Source organism: Dendropsophus ebraccatus, chromosome 1 (genome assembly GCF_027789765.1).
Source record: "Dendropsophus ebraccatus isolate aDenEbr1 chromosome 1, aDenEbr1.pat, whole genome shotgun sequence".
NCBI classification, from domain to species: Eukaryota; Metazoa; Chordata; class Amphibia; order Anura; family Hylidae; genus Dendropsophus; species Dendropsophus ebraccatus.
Window position 1 is genome coordinate 107,954,602 of NC_091454.1, and position 21,080 is coordinate 107,975,681.

The following is a 21,080-nucleotide window of genomic DNA, read 5'->3' on the forward strand; positions in this document are numbered from 1 at the left end:
TTTCTTACATTGTCTAGTTTGTAGTTCAGAACCAGATGATGTCCAGGCTGAATCCCAGAACAGCACAAGCCTTTTAGTTACATGGAAGCGGCCTCGGGTTGTTTATGAAGCAGTTATTGAGAGATATGTTGTCTATTACCAGCAGCTACAAGGAGAAGACCAAACGAGACATGAATATCTGACAGATGGCTACCAGGATTTGGTAATTTTACAGGGTTACTTTGTTCTTTGTTTTATCTAATTATAGAACTTCAGGTTCAGAAATAATATATACTCTGGTGTACACGCTCAGGTCAGTTTAGATGGTTTCTGGTTAAAGAATATAAAAGTCAAGTGAATTCCTTATTAAATTGTTACAGTATTATATAATGTTGTGCTTCCTCCCATACTTGGTATGGAAAGATGCAGGAAATCTGTTCTGGAGTGAAAAGTTACTTAATGCATGAATAGTCGCAACCATGTACAAGGCTCTTCAGTTGCACAGTTGCCTCAGAAACTGTCCTGCCTGTTATGCTCCCTGCATGCCTTATATCAGTCGATTACAAGTAATTCCCCATCCTAAGGATCCAACCAATCCAACATGCCTCATTATTTTATACCCTGACATCATCTGTCAAGGGAATGTCGTAAGGCCCCCATACACTTTAGATCGACATTTGTCTTATGTGTATGGAGGTCTTAAAAGCCTTAAAGGGATTTAGTCATTTTAGAAAGTTTAGTAATATGTTTTAGAGGACATCTCTGTGGCATTTTTGTTTTGGTTTTATTTTTGAGTATATGTACATAAGGCCAATGTTCTTTTAACCCTTCTTCATTGTCTTGCCTAATATTATTGCAATAAAATAATAGGTAGCTGGGATTGTGCAAAAATTCTATTTTCTCATGGAACATTTAGACTGCCCTCACACATATAGCTTGCTTTTTGGCACACTGTCACTGCAGGTTTTGTAGCAAGAGTGGATTCAGAAGGAATGGGGTGTATAAAGTAAAAGACTTATACCTCTTCCTGCTGGATCCACTTTTGGCTTTGGCTCATAAACTGCAGTTTAAGGAAAGAAAACTGCTGCGTAACAGCAGCCTTAGGGATTAATGTTGTAAGTGAGTACCGATGTGCTGGATCAGCACTTGCTTACAGAGCCTATTACTCAATTCGATAATCCTGTGGTAAGGGCTGCATGGGCATCATTAGCAATGTCTGTGCAGCCCTTGCTTTTTATGCAAAATAGTAAAGTTAGTATGTGTGTAGTATTACAGCTCAGGTCAGCTGAAGTTAATGGAGCCGACCTATAATACTATACACAACCTGAGAACAGGTATGGCACTGTTTATAAAAAAAAAAAAGAGTCTTTTTTTCTAATGCTTGTTAACCCTTTATTTTAGTTAGCGATAACACTGATTGTTTCCAGTATATTTAGTTAAGCAATTTACATTATTTTTCTTTTAGGGTGCAATTTTGTATAATTTAACGCCTAACATAAGTTATGTACTTCAAGTTGTGGCATTGTGTAGCAATGGTCTGTATGGGAAACACAGTGATAAAGTGGTCCTCGATCTGACTATGGATAACCCAGGTATGACATTTTAATTGCATTATGAAATATGAAAATATTAATGTAAGATGTAAAGGTTTTTAGCTTGATTGCTTATCACTTTATATGCCCATTATACATTTATATTTAAAATCATTACATGAGAATCTGATATTAAAGTTGCACTGCCTTACTGCTTTTTTATATCTATTACATAGTGTAGTCATTTCTTACCATAGTCTAGAACAGCGCTTCTCAAACTGTGAGGCGCAGTTCAAAATACAATGAGGTGCAAGGTCCCTGCCTGTGCCAGCACACAGATAGCACAGACTCTGGCCCAAGTATATTGCAGTAGATTATGGTATGGGTGGTCTGGATGGCCGCCGGGACAGTCCATATTATAATCTTCTAAGCTGCAGGCAGTTCTGAGCCTGCAGCCTAGAAGTAAGTGAGTTACACCCTGGCGTAGGCACTAATGAGAGACTAAGTATTTGTGGGGCACTAATGGGGGAATTAACTGTTTGTTGTGCTCTCATGGGGAAATTGACTATTTGTGGGACACTAAGGGGAGAGTTAACTATTTGTGGGGCACTTATTGGGGAGATTCAACTATTTGTGGGGCACCGTTGTGGTATAAGGGGAATTAACTGTTTGTGGAGTACTATTAGGGAAATTAACTACAATATGAGGAGCTATTAGGGGATTACCTACTGGGGGAAATAATGGGGTAACTACTGTGTTAGGAAACTACAGGGGGCAGTATTTATTGCTTTAGTAAGGTGTTGGTTTACTACAGGTGAAGCAGTATATATTTCTGCACTTTGGTGCTGATTTGGCACTGCTCTGGGATATTATGTGCACTGGCCATATCTGGCACTGCGTAGTAGTATGTGTTTGTTGGTGAGGCCCCAGCATCAACATAGATTGCCTGGTGAGGCCCGAAAACAAAAGTTTTGAGAAGCACTGGTCTAGAAACAATGTTATAAGATAGTAATAGTCTGTAAACGGTAAACAATTGGAAACGTTTATATGTAGAGCCACTTAGCTGGCGGTGTATTTTTATGTAGAATATAAAGGTGTGCTGTTTAGAAAACCCCCTTTCAATATATGGCTGTTGTTACCTGGTGAAGGGTAGGCAGCCACTTTGGTGTACAATTGCACTAAAGTACATCAAATGCCCAATCTAAAAATTGTTTGTTGTATGCTAGTCTACATGAAGTTGAGCTTTAGTATAGTACCACTAAACTGTATTTTAAAGACTTCGAAACTTTAATGGATTAGGTTGTTGCTTTTTATCCTGTGTTGATTATTGATGGACAATTGGTTATTTGGTTTGTATATTTTGGGGTGTTGTATATGCCTCATGAATAAGTAAATAGTTAGCTTCAGTAAATAGCTATATTCACACTAGGGAATGATCTAGTCTGTACTCATTTATTAATGTGACCTATGGTTATAAAATGCTAAATAGACTATGCTAAAGACTTAATTACAGTATGTTTTAAGGGGACTTGCCAAGACAGTGTACTTAGCTATCTATGCCCCTTTGGATTAATAACAAATTCAGTTATATAGAAGCCAGTTAAAACCTCATATGTACCAGAGCTGGATTTTAGGTGTGACATTTGTGTGCTGCATCAATCGTTCATCATGATTTCTGGTATTTGTATATGCAACAAGTTCACCTCAATTATATGTAAGTCATGTATAAGTATCAGATTTTAGAGAGGGGGTAAACATAAATTATTGAAAAGAGTTCTCCAGGATTACAAAATAGGATTTGCGTTTTTCCATATTGCAGCTTATGATCAGTCATTTGAATGGGTCCAAGCTGCAATACCAAAGGTTTAAAACGTAACCTTTATTAATATTATTTATAAAATCATATCACTTATGTTTTTTAATAAAATTATACCAATAAAAGTTTTGTTTTAAACCTTTGGGCAAGTTTAAGGTATTCCGCTGAGGCTCTCCTCAGCAATATAATTATTCATTGGAGCAATACCTCCCATAAGGTGTGGATCATAGGTTTATGATCAAGCTGCAATACCAGACACAACCCATGGATAAGAATGGCACTGTTTCTAGCTAAACAATGAAACCCTACATTCAGTAATAAAAACTCAAACTTGTGACTACCAAGCAAAATTGTTGTGGTGCACATTTCAATTGGGTATTCTTTAAATTGGGTAATTTACATCATGTTTTACATCAGCTGAAAATAGTTGCATTGACCAAGTAAAAAATTGTTAGCCTGTAACAAGTGAACATTTTGTAAACCGTTAACTTGTTTTTATTTCTAATTTCTACTTCTCATACAAAATCGTCATTTCATGTTATAGTAATAATAAATGTATTATCACTACTGGTCATACAGCTTCATGTGATGTTTTGAAGCCTGATCCCTCAATATAATTGGTTGCATATATTCATCACTCATTGTAGTACAATTAACTCCATGCATTCTCTTTGTCACCTTTCTTCTTTCTTCTTAATCACTAAATCTGGTGGTGTCAGAGTCCTATGCAATATTTCTATACACTAATATAGTGCAAATTCAGTAATAGTAACAACTCTTATCATATAGATATTATTGTATTGTGTATTGCTCCATTCAAAGTCATGTTAGGAGTGCTGAACAACTACTGACTGCATTGTATTATTATTGCATAGGATTCTTCTTTCATGAATGAAAATATCACATGGTTTCACCTAATGCATGAACACCTGCTTATCATTTCCACAAACACCCCTGTAAATGTCTTAAAAAAAATTTGTGTTGACTTTATGTGTGTACTTCAACTACATATATTTATAAGTATTGTGTAAATTTCATCTGTTTATCCATATGCATCTAGTTAGTAATTTTACATGGTCATTGTAGACTTGTTATGTGGCTCCTTTACACAGTTATTGTGCATTTAATGTTCTATATGCTATTCAATGCCAATGAGCTCTCAATTTGGATATTAATATATTATGTATTGTAAGAGTTATAAGTAAAGTTGGAATACAACATGCCAGCACCTGCCATACCTTTGCTTGTTTAGTCCTTACAATGAGTTCAAGTAATTCTGTCAAGATAGATCTCAAGGCCTGTGGTTTCCTGCTACAAATTCACATGTATATATGTACTCAGTCAGAATGTGTGGAAGTCAGACAAACTCATCACCATTTTGTGTCGAAGGTAAGAGAATTGTTTTTTCAGAATTTTGTTTTCTGATTACAGGAACAATCTAGTTATTGTACTATAATGTACCTGGTTTTCCATAAAATGCTCAAAATAATTGGACTGAGTTTAAATTTAAAATACCTGTTTTCCTCCTTTTCTTCTGTCTGCTGTGGTTCGTCTGATTCAGTGTGCCCTGTATATTAGCTAACAGGCCTCCTAATGCTCAGACTGCCGAATGCTTTGCTTTGGTAGTCTGAGACACATTTCCCTCCCCTGCTCTAAGATTAACCAGCACTGATCAACTGATGAAGAGCATATGTCATACTTTGTTATTTCCATTTATTTAGTTGTTGTTTATTGCTGCTAGCCACCGTGCTAAACCTTTAGACCCAGTCTGTGCCACATCATGTCTCTATAATAAATGTTAGAAGAACCATAGAGCACATCTCTGGTCAATATATATATATATATATATATATATATATATATATATATATATATGTGTGTACAAATTGTTATTTATCTTGGAATAGGACCAGTTCAGTTATGGGGACCTAGTATGTTATTTTCACTGTAGTTAAGGTAGTTTATTTAGATCAAAGTGATGGCATTTATATAGCTGCTGCAGTATAGAGTGCAGCACTATAAAAGCCCCAGAAAAGCACATCTCTAGGCACCAAAAGGCCATATGACAATCACTAAAGTTAGTTTATTGTTAATAATATGTTCTGTTGTGTTAATTGAAGGGGATAGTTTGACAAATGTATTGCCCACATTATTACCACTATTATACACTGTTCTCACTATCAGATGTATGATATAGTCTAAACTTCTCTATTTCCAGTGTAAATTAAAAACTTTACAGATCCTCATGTAGGAAGTCATTCCCTTCATAGCTCAGCTGTTTGGTATTTTAGAACCTTCTTACTTAAATCATAAACAAAAAGTTATTTTCATTGTCTGCCATGTTTTTTTTTTAGTTCACAAGCCCAATACCCGTTACACTAGGCACTAGAATTTTACTAACAAGGAACAGAAGAGGGATCCTCTGTTCCTTGTTAGTAAAATTCTACACATTGCTTGAATCGGTGTCAGTCCTGCCGTGATTACAAATCACAGAACCATCATGTTTCCACTACACTTAGTTAAGCTTTTTCTACATGAGCCTTACCAGCCAACCCATGTTGATGCTTGGGCCTCACCAACAACCACATAAAAATGTGCAGTGCCAAATACAGTCATGTCACACAGTGTAGTAATAAACATTGCTCCACCTTAAGTGTATCTGTTGGACCGGGTGCTGAGACTCCCGCAGATCGTTAGAATGAAGGGGCAGACACATGCAGCAACAAGCACTCTACCTCTTAACCTCCATCTCACTGCTAAAGTAGCGGCGGGCAGAATTTTAAAGCACATCTACCAGAAGTTTCATAGGCTCCAATTATAATTCCTTTCACCACTGCTTTAGCAGTGAGAGGAGATGAAGAGGCAGAGCGCCTGTCTGCCCCTTGGTTCTAGCAATTGGTAGGGTTCTCAACACCCGGATCCTGATACAAACGATTTGCTAAGACATGTCAGAAGTTTTTTTAGAATGATAGGTACGCTTTAAACAAATATGTTAACCTGCCTGCCCAGGAGATGCTAAAGGTGAAGGAGGAAGGATGAGGGGTCTTGTCACTTATAGCTCCTCAGCAGCTCTCCCTTCACTCTCCATACTTGACTGTAGTGAGTGGTTGAAGAACCTGTGAGATCATGGTAATGAGACATTTACATCATCACAGGTCCTTTACCAGTTGTAACCATATTTAGTTAAGAATTAAGTTATTTAATCTCTCTCTGAGCAAGGAGAAAGTAAAGGGCTTCAGTAATTTCCTCCTATCCTTTTTTATATTAAATGAATGGTGTCTGCAGCCTGTAAGTGAATGGAGTTAACACAAAGTGCTTATTTTGTAATTCAAGATTAGAAATTTTAATTTAACCACTGAAGTGAATAACTTACAAGTTTTTATTCACTGGAAGTACGCTTTTCTTCACATAAAAGCCACCAAAGAATCAAACCAGAGGGAGAAGTTTCTAAAAATGATGGAGGCGATATATAAAAGAAAGTGCAAATAAATCTGTGGTACTGTCCAGAATGACTCTTCAGATTCCAGCTTTCTTAAATAATTGAAAATTAGAAAATAACAAGCAAGAGTCTAGCTATTATACTAAACTAGGAGAAATATCTTGCTGTTTCGACATACAATGTAATAAAAAGTGCTAAATCATGAAAAGAAAAGCACATTGAATTAATTTTTCGACCTGTTTTCAGAAATAGTATTGCTAATGTTATTTCAGGACAGTTATTCTAAAGGAGAAAGGGGTGCTATTAAAATAACAAGCAATCTGTACTCACTGGCCCGAATCTCCTGCAGTTCCCACTGCCTCCTGCTGCTTACTTCTTCCTATGACTTGTCATCCCCACAAGAGCAGGAATCTCATGCATGGGCAACACATCACATGGTGAAGGCTGCAGTGGAGACTGGAAGCCATTGGAGTGGCAGCTGCAGTAAATTATGGCCAGTTAGTGTGATTTGTTTGTTAATTTACAAGTATCCCAACTATTTTAAACTAACTTTTTCTAAAGCTTAATTACCCTTTAAGCAACTTGATCCCCAAGATCCTAGGGAGCACTATAAATGAAGTGTACACACTGGTAAATTAATTGACAGGGTAAGCTTTTAACCAATGTTGTGGTGCCAAGTATACCCTTTTTTTCAAATTAGCTACCCTCTAAGCTTCCTGGCTTGTTTCGAAGCAATCTGAAACAGGTCATTTACTTGGAAATCTTCGCCCAGCCCAGTAAAACACACAGAACCTTTTGGTTCTAAAAATCAAGTTCAATTTGGCTGAAATAAGTACTCCGTACGGGACCGCATGAAAATCCACGGCCGTGAGTTGGAACAGTTCCTGCCGCAAACAATGATCTTTTTACGGCGCCGTATACGATCCGGCCGTAGGCTCATACGTAGTGTGCACTGTGCGGCCGGATTGTATACTTTCAAGCGTACGCATCAACCTCAAAACTACGGGCGTATATATTCGCGGTTCGCACTACGGCCAGAAATATACGTAGTGTGAATATAGCCTTAACTGGAACAAGCACCATGACGTATGATATAAAATAAGGTATGAAAACTGCTAAACTGCTCACCCTTTACACTTGTGTAGAGAAGTCATAATGCAAAAAGGGGGTGACAGTGTCACTTTAAAGTGATACTGTATCCACCAACCTACCCCCCAAACTGATAGTACTATCTTTTTGATGAGATGAAGTCCTTCCTGGTTTTGTCTTTTAAAATGCACCCGGTGCCTTGGTTTGGGAAAAAATTATTTTACCCTAACCAATGCACCAAAGACAATTTAAAAGACATGGCCGGGAAGGACTTACTGTCGTCAAACAGACGGTACCTGTGGTTTTGGGGGGGGGATGAATACAGTAATGCTTTAAGCTCAGAAAATGTAAAAGGGTGATGATTCAGCCTTTAAAAATTTATTTCAGCATAGGCCACCCATCAATATTAGATTGGTGGTGGTCCAATTACTGGCACCCTCAACAATCAGCTGTTTAAAGAGCCCTTGAGGCTGCATCCCCTTAATGTTTACATTACTGCAAACTGGTTCATACTTGCAGATACTGTAGTAAGTGCAGTAGTGGTGCAAGGTATTGCAGTATTATTGCATTACTTTAAATGTGACAACGATGCAATTCCATGTATCATGACTACAGTTAGTATGGTGATTGAAGAACTGACTTCAGCATTCACTCAATTGCTGTGGCCTCTTCAAACAACTGAACAGAGGAGATGCCAGGAATTGGATAATTGAAGTGAATGACTTATTTATTTGTGAGCACACTCGATGGTGCCTGCAAATCACTAGTAAAAAAAAATGAACCTTCCTGCAGCCGATACGGAAGTATGTTTTGGACGCCTGTCATTACAATGACAGCTATTGGTACATTATTCTAGTTTAGGTGGACTGATTGCCCTTTGGGTGTGTCTTGAAATGAAAAGTCCATTCAATTTAATAGTAAAGACAGTAAAAGGATAGTGAAAAAATAAAAACTGTGTGTGAACAACTAAAAAATAATATCCGTTGTTTGCAAAAGACGTTCATCCATTTAATTGTCATTAAACATTATTTCACAGCCGCACAAACAACAACCATCATTTAATACAGTGTGCATTCGGAGGCCTTCATTCCATTGATTTCAAGGCATTCCTTTTGAGATCAATGTCAAAAAAAGCATCCGCCTTTTCCCTTTTTTTTTTTTTTTTTTTTTTTTAACTTCGTGTGAACATAGCCTTAATTTAAAGATCTGACCAGTTGCTAGAAAATATAAACTTTTACCCTTACACAGGCTTTTATTAGGCCATTTTAATACATTAAAGACTGCTGTTAAAGGGAACCTGTCACCCCCCGTGCCGGGATAAAGGCCGGCCGACCCCGCTAGAGCCCCGGATACTTACCCCATCTCACCAAGTCCCGTTCCTGGAGCCGGTCCCGGGACGGAGATATCCCGGTCTGAAGACCGGAGCGCGTGCTGCTGAGATGAGTCCGACGCCCATAGAGAATGAGGGCTCCATTCATTCTCTATTGGCGTCGGACTCACCTCTGCAGCAGCGCGCATCAAGCTTCCAACAAGGATATCTCCACCCGGCTCCAGGAATGGGACTTGGCGAGATGGGGTAAGTATCCGGGGCTCTAGCGGGTGCTCAGGCGGCCTTCATCCCGGCATGGGGGGTGACAGGTTCCCATTAAGACGTGCAGCTGATAAATATGATTAGGTTTGTTTGCTCCTTTTATGGTGCATTTACACAGAGAGATTTATCTGACAGATCTGACAGAAGCCAAAGAAACAGACTATAAACAGGGTGCAGGTCATAAAGAAAAGACTGAGATTCCCTGTCTTTTCAAGTCCTGACTTTGGCTTCCAAAATTGGTCAGATAAATCTGCCTGTGAAAACGCACCATTACACAGACCAATTATTGGGTAAATGAGCATTCCTAGTAACTCTAAGGCAGGGTTCACGCTATCTTTTTGCATTCCATTTTTTTCATCCATTTTTTGGAAAAAACAGATGCATGTGTGTGCATCCGTTTTGATCCATTTTTCCATTGAATTCCATTATTAAAAAAGAACGGATCAAAACGGATTTGTTTTTTTTAACGTACACAAAAATGTAGTCAACCTCATTTTTGTGGCCATTAAAAAAATAGATCTGTTTTGATCAGTTTTTTTTTTATTATGGAATTCAATGGAAAAACAGATCAAACTGATACACACACATGCATCCGTTTTTTCCATTTTTTTTTTTTATAAACGGATTGCAAAAACATAGTGTAAATGAGACCAAAAGATCTGTGGTGAGGCTATGTTCACACTACGTAAAAGTACAACGGCCGTACTCTGTACGGGTAAACAATGCCTATCGTTCTATGGGATCCCGGCTGGAGCGTATACACCTCTTATGCGCTCCGGCCGGGATCCTGCATGGAGCCGCAAATAACTGACATGTCAGTTTTCTGCGGCCGCAATTCAATGAATTGAGGCCATAGGAAACCCTGTCTATTTACACAGTGAAGCAAGCGGCTCCGGCTGCTCGCTTTACTGTGTGCTATAGGAAGCTCTGATGCGAGTGGGTGCTGATGCGTCCGTATCAGAGCTCTGCGGCCGAAAAGATCATCTGGCAGGTACTTAAGTACCGTCCGGGATCATCCGGGCAGAGACCGGCCGGGTCACGGAACAGCCGATCTCTATACGTTGTGTGAACATAGCCTTAGATTGTATTCACACTGAATGGTATGCCAATGTGTACTGTACTGTGACATACCTTTACTAGGCTTATTGAGTTCAGTGGACCGAATATACTTTACTAATTACTACATTCGATACATTTCCAAGCAAAGACTGTTATTTTGCCAGACTCAAAAGTGTGCACTTTAAGGCCATGTTCACATGGTGTAAGACACCGGCCAGTCCGTGACCTCGGCGGGTCACGGAACGGCTGGTGTCAGAGAAGATCATCCCGGCTGGTACTGCAGTACTGGCCGGATGATCTTCACTTCTAATGAATTGGGATGCGCCACTGCACATTTCTCTGCTGCACACAATGGAGCGTGGAGCTGGAGCCACCTGCTCCATTGTGTGCCGCTAGGGATCCCGACTGGAGCGTATACTAAGTGTATAAACTCCAACCGGGGTTCTATAGACGGCAGCACTATGTAAGTTCCGTAGTAATCACGGCCCTTGTTGCAAATCGGCAACAACGGCCGTGATTATTACGTAACTTAGGTAGTGTGAACCTAGCCTTACTGTATAATTGATTTATGGTTATAAAAGCTCATATTATGGCGTTTTATTTTTTAGGAAATGACCTCTTGATTGATGTGACAGAGACTGAGGAGGACATTGAGGTAATACTCTGTTCATTTAGATTTTATAAGTATGTGTAAATTGTTTAAAGAAGGGGAAACACGACACTATATTTTATCCACTATTCTGTTCAAAACTAATAAAGGAAAGAAGCAATAGACCATAGAATTGAAGGTATTTCCTTTGGGACTTTAAATAGCTACATAGTCAGTAGGGATGAAAACAGACACATCACATTCTACCCATTATCATGCAGGAGAAAGAAAATAAGGAAGAGTAGAAGTTGATATAACTGCAAAGGGGGGGGTCATATTAATGCCAATGGGTTTAGCATGCCCAGGATTAGAAAAAAGCACAGCTACTTTCTTGCATAAACAGCAAAACCCCTGCCCTTGGGTTGTGTCTGGTAATGCAATTCAGCTTCTTTCACTTCAATTAAATTGAGCTGCAATACCACACACAAACCGAAGAGGGTGCTGTTTTTGGAAGCCTGGATAACCCCTAGGTGTAGTGTGTATCTGTTGCAATAGAAAAAATTATCTTAGGACAGATATATGTTTATCCCAGACATGTTTAAATTCTGTTATTGTAGTTTTACTAACCACATCTGCTGGAAGTTTGTTCCAAGCATCTGCTACTCTTTTAGTAAAGTACAGTAATATTTTCTCATGTTGCTGCTCATCTCTCCCCCCAACTAACCTCTCACTGTGTCCTCTTGTTCTCCAGTTCAGTTTAAAAAAAAACACACCTTATTTAGTCCTTTAACATATTTATAGGTTTTGATCATGTCAACCCTTTCCCTTCTTTCCTCTAGACTATTCAGATTCAAATCCTTGAAGTGTTACTGTCACTTCAGAAAACATTTGACATGTCATAGAGTTATGTCAAAAGTTTCAATTGGTCCAGGTCTGAGTATTCAGACCCGTATCTATCGTGCTGCAGCGCATCCCCTCCTAGCTCTGAGTCAAGTGATCAGTCGGGCTCCATAGAGCTCCATTGTAAGTCCGACTGACCACATGACTCAGAGTCGGGAGAGGACGCTCTGCAGCACGTCTTCTCCCAGATCTATCTTCCGATCGGTACAGGTCTGAACACTCATGTCAAAAGTTTTCTGGAGTGACAGTGATGCTTTAGGTCTTTCCTGATATGGTTTATGCCTCACACCCTCCACTATATTTGTAGCCCGTCTTTGGACCCGTTCTATTTTATCAATGTCCTTTTTAAGGTGAGGTCTCCAGAACTGGACACAGTATTCCAGATGTGGTCTCACCAGAGCTCTATACAGCAGGATCATAATCTCCCTCCTTCTACTGGTTATACCTCTAGCTATACAGCCCAGCATACGATTTGCTTTCCTTACCACCTGGTACAGACTTTTGTCCATACAGGTATCAGATACCTAAATAAATCAGATTTCTAACTTCATAAATAAATCATCCCATAAATTATCTCATAAATTACCCCTTTATATGTCAGTATCAGGCCAGCACAGACAATAGCCTTGTGCTGTTTAGCGAAGGAGAGATCCTAGGAGCAGTAAGAATGCCAGCAACAGTGTTATCTATTAGAATTTATTTGCATAATTCCAACATCATTCTATAGGACAGGATTTAAGTTACAAATCAAGGTTGTTGATGGCAGTTCAGCAATATATAGGTGGATTTTTATAGAAAACAATTGCATTCTTTTTACAATAAAGACATTTGAACATTTGCTTTTATTATTCTACAGGGTATTGAGGAAGATGAGAATATGTACTCAGTACCATTGAGCACTGTAAGCACTAGAAACCAAATACATGGGCAAGGAGTTCAGGCAACAACTTCTCAGTACAAAGAAGAGCTGGGTTCACAGCCAAACAAACAAACACCAGAAACATGGAAGGACCCAGTACATGGACAGCCTGATCGTCTTAAAACTTTGCTGTATCCTACTTTGCAGTCTACAGTGAAATCCTTTGTTACAGACCATGAGACATATAAAGGGAAAGCCACTGAACAGGATGAAGAAGCACAAGTCTATAAAAATAAAGAGCTGAAAAGTAAGGTTGAATTGTGGTTTGTCAATAACTCTGACACTACCAAACCACCTGGTGAAAATGAACTTCCTGTGACCACCGCCAGTTGGAAAAGGAGAATCTTGATGCCCACTGACAGATCTCGGTACAGTGATAATGATACCTCTTTGGCAACTACAGCCAGCTTTACTTCAGCGGTTATACCTGTAAAAAGCACTCAGGGAAATATCATTTCTATGGAATCTTCACAAGCAAGTTCAAATGAAGACATATCCTCTGACACTGATGTATTGAATGGTACTTCCCAACCGAATCTTGTTACAGAAGAGATGAGACGTGAAGTCAATAAGGTTATTCTACCGGATATGATATCTTCATCATCAGCCTCTCCCAGCAGCGCAGGAATGTTAGCATCTACTATGGTTCCGGAATTAGAGAGTGCCTATGTTTCAACATCTACTTTTTCCCCTCTGGAAACCTTTCAGTCTGTGTCTCCAAGTCTTGAACAACATGGCTCTGCTTCTTCTGCGACTGAGGTACTCTCTCAGACAACCCAACCAGTATCGAATGGTGAGATACCTCTTCAACCCTCATACACTAGTGAAGTTTTTCCTCTAGTTACTCCTTTGTTGTCTGACACACAGTTCCTGAAAGCTACCCCTGCTACTTCAGATATTGGTCAGCTCCTGCATGCCACACCTGTATTTCCCAGTGTTGATGTGTCGTTTGAACCTTCCCTGTCTTCCTATGGTGGCGTTCCTTTGCTTACACTTTCCTCCACTTCCTCCAGTAGAAAAGTGTTTGGTCATCATGCAGGGTCAGAAATGTTCTCACAAGTCACGCAGACTGTTGCAACTGATACCCTATCTTTGCATGTTTCTTTGGCCTTGCCTGACACCAATGCATTAGGTCAGCCAAGCCAAACACATTATTCTGATGTAAAACCACATCAGACTGCTCATGCTGCTTCTGAAATGCTAACATATGGCCATGAGAGTGACACCTTTAATAATGTTCAATTGATTTCTCCACTTGAATCTTCAAGCACTGATTTAAAGATGCATGCACTTTCCACGGTGTCTGAACTTGCCTATGCTTTTTCTAATAATTTGGCTTCCACAGAACCCTTTGCTGTCTCCTCTGACTCATCATCCTATGTGCATGATTCTGTTGGCATATTTCACCAGGGTACCTTAACTACAATGTCTAACACTGAACTACATCTTAAACCAAGTACTGTTATAATACAAGGGGATGTTTTACTTCAGCCTACACACACCATTCTTAGTGAAGGGGATCATTCAGAAATGTTCTCTGGTAGTGGGGATTTTATAAATGGGATAGACAGTCTGAAAAGTCTTAATGTGTCCTCAGCTTCTGCAGTAGCTCCAGTAAGATATACAGTACCCGAGCTTGATCACAGCCAGCCAATTGCCGTAGGTCTTACAGTAGATGACTCTGACACTGGACAGCAAACTACCACTACTTATGGTGAAGTAGCTTTACATAAAGAACATCAAGTGGTGGCAAATATTTCTTCACCAGAAGTGATAAGGGAAACAAAATTTTCACCAGAAATTAATCCAGTGTCTTTTCCCACCGCTAGCAGTTTTGATGCTGACATTAACGCAGTGTCAGAAAATCTGCTCCCTGTTCAGCCATTGAATGCTGTATCCACAACCTCTGGTGACATATTGCTTAAAGCTACGCTTGCTGCAGCCTCAAAAACTGCCTCTGCTTTTACTGATATGCTACTTTTACCAACTCAGGATTTCTTTTATGAGATACCAGAAAAAGCCTTTAATGAAGCCTTGGTGCAGACTGTGTCACAGTTGCCTAATACTAGCATTGCTTCAGCCATACCCAGTGTTGGAGAGTTGAATGAAACATCCAGTTCCTATCACCTAGGCTTTAACACTGGCTCTGTGCTGCCGCCTTCTGTTGGTGCTACTTCTGAGTCTTTGTTGCATACTACCTATGTTCCACCTGTCGGTGATTCTCTGTCTCCAAGTTTTGTTCAGCCTGCATATTCTCAGCACACAATGTCAGCCTTGCATGAAAAAAATGTTGTTACTCCTCATTTGCTGTCTAATGTAAATTCTGATGGAAATGTATCACAGTCAGATGGTAATGACATAACTGTTAAGCCTTTTAATATTGTACCTGCCTATAAGTCTGCCATTTCGCAGACAGTTTCTACTCCATTGTTGCCTTCCAGTATGTTACCACAAGACACTACCTTGTATATCCATACACCACCATATGCTTATTCCACACATGGCATTCCTGTTGTGTCTTCACAGTATGCTAAAGGCAATGCGTTACCCAATTCTGCTCTTGAAAGAAAAGCTAAAGAGTCTGTTGATCATCCTGTTATTTTACCAAATGTGTATGTTTCTGTTACAGCTGATTCTCCAAACAGTGAGAGTCCTAGCACATTATCAATGTTAACAGCTACATCTCAAACAACTGATGTGTTATCTACTGTCAGCACTTATACCAAAATGGGCTCTTCTGTAGTGGATGATGGCTATCTTGTTGTAGATAGAACAGATTCCACACCACCTACAGAACCCAAAGGGAATGCAGTAGCTGAGACTAGTAGTTATATGTACAGTGGCATGGAGAAGAATACCTTAAGTTCAACTGAAGCCACTGAGCAGCCTGAAGAAGGAAGTGCATTATCCACAGCTCCATCCGACAGCCAAACAAGCCATGACGTGGAAGAAACAAGCCATTCAACGCCTTCAAGTGTTGACCTGAAGAAACAAAGTGAACCAGCTGTCCTGGAAACGCACATTAAGACTGATAATGCTGCCTTGGAAAATACATCCGAGTCAAGTTCTTGGGCAGTACTGACTAGTGATGAAGAAAGTGGTTCTGGTCAAAGTACCTCAGATAGTCTTAGTGATAATGAGACTTCTACAGATTTCAATTTTTCAGACCTTAATGAAAGAGACAAAGACTTTGAGGTTGCAGTTGAATCAGGTAAAGCAGAGTTAACTCCTGGATCTGAAATGACATCGCCACCATCTATAAGTATTGATCGTTCAACAGTAGCCAACGAGTCTGAGGCAGGTTAGTGGTGGAGAACACAGCTGGATACAATATTGCCTCATATGATATGAAATTATTATTATATGTTTTGTGAAACATCGGCAATATTCTTATCTATAATTTAGTATAAAAACAGTGTTGTTAAAACTAGAGAAATGAGTGTGTGAAAGGAATAAGTGGCAAATTTCTTGTTACCCAAGTTTCTAGTATCAGTCAGTTAAGTGAATGGTAACAATTTTTGCAAGCCAGCAGTTTAGACATGTCCATGGTAAGTGGGCTTTTCTTTTTTGGTAAGGACTGCAAGATTTTAGCGACAGTATTGTTTTTGAGTTAGTTAGTACTTTTGAAATGTAACTGATGTCTTACAATAAACAGTAATATTAAACTTGAGCCACTATGATGATTCCTAACATAGCTTGCGCTTCTTTTAATTGCTTTGGTTATGGGTGCACTAGCCTCTGCTACCTTTTGTGTGTTCCTTCAACTGGGTTCTCCTGCTTTGCTTTCCTTTTGCTTGTGGAATCTAATCAAATAAATTTGTTAACTAAAGTAACAACCATGCAACCAATTGTTACCTATGAATGCATGCCGCATGCCCTGATCAAATAATGGGTTCTTTGCAACAAGATGTAAAGAGAGAAGGTTTGTTCTCATTCACTGTGGATTATGTACCAAACGGAAAGTGGATAATTATAGGAAAGACTCAGCTTTGACAAAGGAGGCATGTGTGTGTGTTTTAACACCAGAAATGCAGTCCTTTTTCTTAATGCTGTACACAAAACTGTTGATGATTTTAAAGGTGTCATCCATCCTCTTGAAGAGCATGTGGCAATGTATCAGTTTTTATGATAAAAGCGATCAGTCATAATAGCGAGCACAAAAGGTTGGCAAAAACCTGGAAACTTTCAGTAATATCCCTTTCATAAAGTAGTTATGCATAGTATCCTATACAACTATAGCCGTAGCAGATGAATAGGACATATCATAGCCTTCACTTTGGTCATCCTCTTTTGTATATATTTCTGTAGAGATGTAGCCTGATTTTGATGTTACACTCCAAGCTGCAACTGACAGGGTCCTAAACTACTAGGGTGATAAGCATTTTTTAGTTTTTAGTGGAAAACTGTAGGAGAATATAAAAAAAGACTATTTCCATTACCTCACAGTCAAACTTTTACTGTTGTTCCTTTCCTCTGGTAATCATACAGAGTTAAAAGGTTTAAAATGGAACTGTAGAATCATGAATTTCTAATATGTACCTAATATACACTTCCCCTGTGAGCCCATGTTCAGAGTGTTTTATGCAATCCCTTCCTGTTCTCCTGTAAGGTGCTATTTAGAGCAGGCTATAGAGGGCCTATGCACAGCTGAAGGCTGCCTCCTTACTCTAACTGCCCATGGTATTGCTTTTAAAGCAATCAATAGTGATGAAAGATATTGCAGGGTATAACTATTTATGCAGTACATATGTATTGCAACCTACTGTAGAAGCAATTGAGTGGTCATATATCTAAGTGCCCTAAAGGCTAAAAGTGTAAAAAAATATATATTAATAATTAAAAAAAAAAATCTTAATATTGGAAATTCCAATCACCCCTTTACCCCATATTTTAAATGAGAAAAAAAAATCTAAACTACGACAAATAAACATATTTGGTATTGCCACCTCTAAAAATGACTGAACTATTAAAACATAATGTTCATCCTGCACAGTGAACATACTAATTAAATAAATATTAGCTAATGCCATCTTTCTGGCCACCGTGTCCCCCAAAAAACATGGATTAAAAAGCATTAAAAAAAAGTTGTATGTGGTCTACAAAAAAGGAGCACCCATGTACCTTGGTAGATGGAAAAGCAAAAAAAAGCTTTTAATTTTTTAAAAGAATAAAACAAAAAAACAGCACAAATTTGCTATTGCACAAAATTAGTGCTTAAAGAATAGGTGATTAATAACTATGGCCATGTTTTATACCTAGTTATCACCTCCTTCTGATTGTACAGTTGTGTTTTTTTACATTTTGCCCAACAAAGGAGGAAAAAACTATAAGCAATGTTGCAAAAAAATTGTAGTAGGAAGTAGTTTTTCTTACATGACAGTTCTCTCCACAAGGCAGAGACTTGGGTATCATTGCAACAGGAAATTATGGTAAATATATATATATATATATATATATATATATATATATATATATATATATTTTATTTGTCAAATGTTGCTAAGATGACTTTGGCCAGTAAACAATAACCATCAGTACACCCTGACTTCAACTTTGGTACACATGTATAGAGATATGATTATTGCAGTATTTACATACATATGCACCAGCACAAATATCAATTTACGCTTTTCATAACTACAAAATTGGAAAGGATAGAATGAAAGCACCGCTTCTTAAAGGAACACTAAACCTAGAAATGAGTCTTTGCGACAATTGTCATTATGCAGTATTTTCTGCATGATCCTAAAACAAACTGTTTTGTAGAAATGCTACAAAGAGCATAGGGTTCACTTTCCTTTGATCTATTGCATCTTTGGTTGATAACCAATTGAAGTATAGGATTTAAATAGGGGATGGGGCTTAATGTTCTTTTAGATCTACAGGGCAGAGGAGAGACTCCTGCTTCAGCCAGTTATCTTAGAGCCAGATACAAAACAGCGAGGGGGGAAAGGAGGACATGGTTAACCCCTTGGCATCCCAATGATACGGTACGTCATGGTGCCGCTAGGGGGGGTTTAGAGATGGTTGTGCCTCTACCCCGCTCTGAATGGTGCTGCTACCAGCTACCATCAGCAAGTGGGGAGCGCCTCTATTAGGTCCGATTTCGCGCCTGCTAATTAAGCATTTAATTGCAGATCTCTCTATGAGAGATCAATGCTATGTATATAAAAGTCCCCCAGGGGGACTTCTAGTTAATGTAAAAAAACAAATGTAAAGTTTTTTTTTTGATAGTGAAAAAAATCCCCTCCCCTAATAAAAGTTCAAATCACCCCCCTTTCCCCATTTTATAAATAAAAATAAATAAACAAACATATTTAGTATCGCCACGTGCATAATCGCCCCAACTATTAACCCCTTCAGGACCAGGCTAATTTTCGTTTTTTGCGTTTTCGTTTTTTCCTCCTTGTGCTTAAAAGGCCATAGCACTTGCATTTTTACACCTACAGACCCACATGAGCCCTTATTTTTTGCGTCACTAATTGTACTTTGCAATGACAGGCAGAATTTTTGCTTAAAATATGCTGCAAAACCAGAAAAAAATTATATGCGTGGTGAAATAAAAAAAAAACAAAACAATTCTTTTTCTTTGGGGGGGCTTCATTTTTACGCCATGTGTCCTATGGAAAAACTGACAAGTTATATATGTTCCTCAAGTCGGCACAATTACAACTATATGTAACATGTATAACTTTTATATTATCTGATGGCCTGTAAAAAATTCAAACCATTGTTAACAAATATATGTTCCTTAAAATCGCTCTATTCCGAGGCTTATATCGCTTTTATCCTTCGGTCTACGGGGCTGTGTCAGGTTTCATTTTTTGCGCGACAATGTGTTCTTTCTATCGGTACCTTGATTGCGTATATGCGACTTTTTGATCGCTTTTTATTACAATTTTTCTGGATTTGATGCGACCAAAATGTGCAATTTTGCACTTTGGGATTTTTTGCGCTTACGCCGTTTACCGCGCGAGATCAGAAATGTGATAAATTAATATTTTGGGCGATTCGCACGCGGCGATACCAAACATGGGGGGGTGATTCTGACTTTTATAAGGGGAGGGGGCTTTTTATTAATAATGACACTTTATTTTTAACTTTTACACTTATACTAGAAGCCCCCCCTGAGGGACTTCTAGTATAAGCACTCTGATCTCTCATACAGATCTAGGCTGGGTTCACACTACGTATATTTCAGTCAGTATTGTGGTCCTCATATTGCAAACAAAACCAGAAGTGGATTAAAAACACAGAAAGGCTGTGTTCACACAATGATGAAATTGAGTGGATGGCCGCCATATAACAGTAAATAACTACCATTATTTCAAAACAACAGCCGTTGTTTTAAAATAACAGCAAATATTTGCCATTAAATGGCGGCCATCCACTCAATTTCAACATTGTGTGAACAGAGCCTTTCTGTGTTTTCAATCCACTCCTGGTTTTGGTTGCAATATGAGGACCACAATACTGACTGAAATAAACGTAGTGTGAACCCAGCCCTATGCTGCATAGATATGCAGCATAGATCGATGAGATAGGCACTCGATTGTTTCCGGCTGCAGCAGCCGGAAGCAAACCGAATGCCGAGCCGGGATCAGCGCCATTACGGCGCAGACCCCGGCCGGCACCAGTCACAGAGATCGCTCCTCCGTGACAACGCCACGGGTGAGCGATCTTCCCACTAGACACCAGGGAAGAGCTGCTCTGAAGTCTTCAGATGCAGCTGTCAACTTTGACTGCTGCATCTGAAGACTTCATTAGCGGGCACGGCGATTGGACCGTGCCCGCTAATAGCAGCGGCCCTGGGCTACATGCGGCACCCGGGACCGCGGTGGTTCAGAGCGGGGTCGCATGCTGTGAACGCCCCCATCCGCGCGAGGACATACAGTTATGTCCTCGTGCGGGAAAGGGTTAAATGATCACATTCCTCAACGTGCACAGTAAACAGCGTAAGCACAAAAAAAATTTGCATTTTTGGTCACATCAAATCCAGAAAAAATGTTATAACAAGTGATCAAAAAGTCGCATATATGTAAGCAAGATACCGATAGAAAGAACAGATCATGATGCAAAAATGACGCCTCACACAGCCCCATAGACCAAAAAATAAAAGCGTTATAAGAATGGAAAAAGAGCAATTTTAAAGACATTTAGTTTTTCA

The 21,080-nt window shown here is 39.1% G+C and overlaps 1 protein-coding gene across 1 annotated transcript in view; it reads left to right on the top strand.

Annotated features, from left to right (window-relative positions):
• The window catches only part of PTPRZ1 (protein tyrosine phosphatase receptor type Z1), a 184,606-nt gene that overhangs the window by 96,297 nt on the left and 67,229 nt on the right, over positions 1 to 21,080 (top strand). Inside the window, exons 9-12 of the mRNA XM_069976577.1 lie at positions 18 to 202; positions 1,445 to 1,571; positions 11,114 to 11,160; positions 12,851 to 16,214. Of these exons, the coding sequence (XP_069832678.1) occupies positions 18 to 202; positions 1,445 to 1,571; positions 11,114 to 11,160; positions 12,851 to 16,214 (3,723 nt within the window). The remainder of the gene's footprint in view (positions 1 to 17; positions 203 to 1,444; positions 1,572 to 11,113; positions 11,161 to 12,850; positions 16,215 to 21,080) is intronic.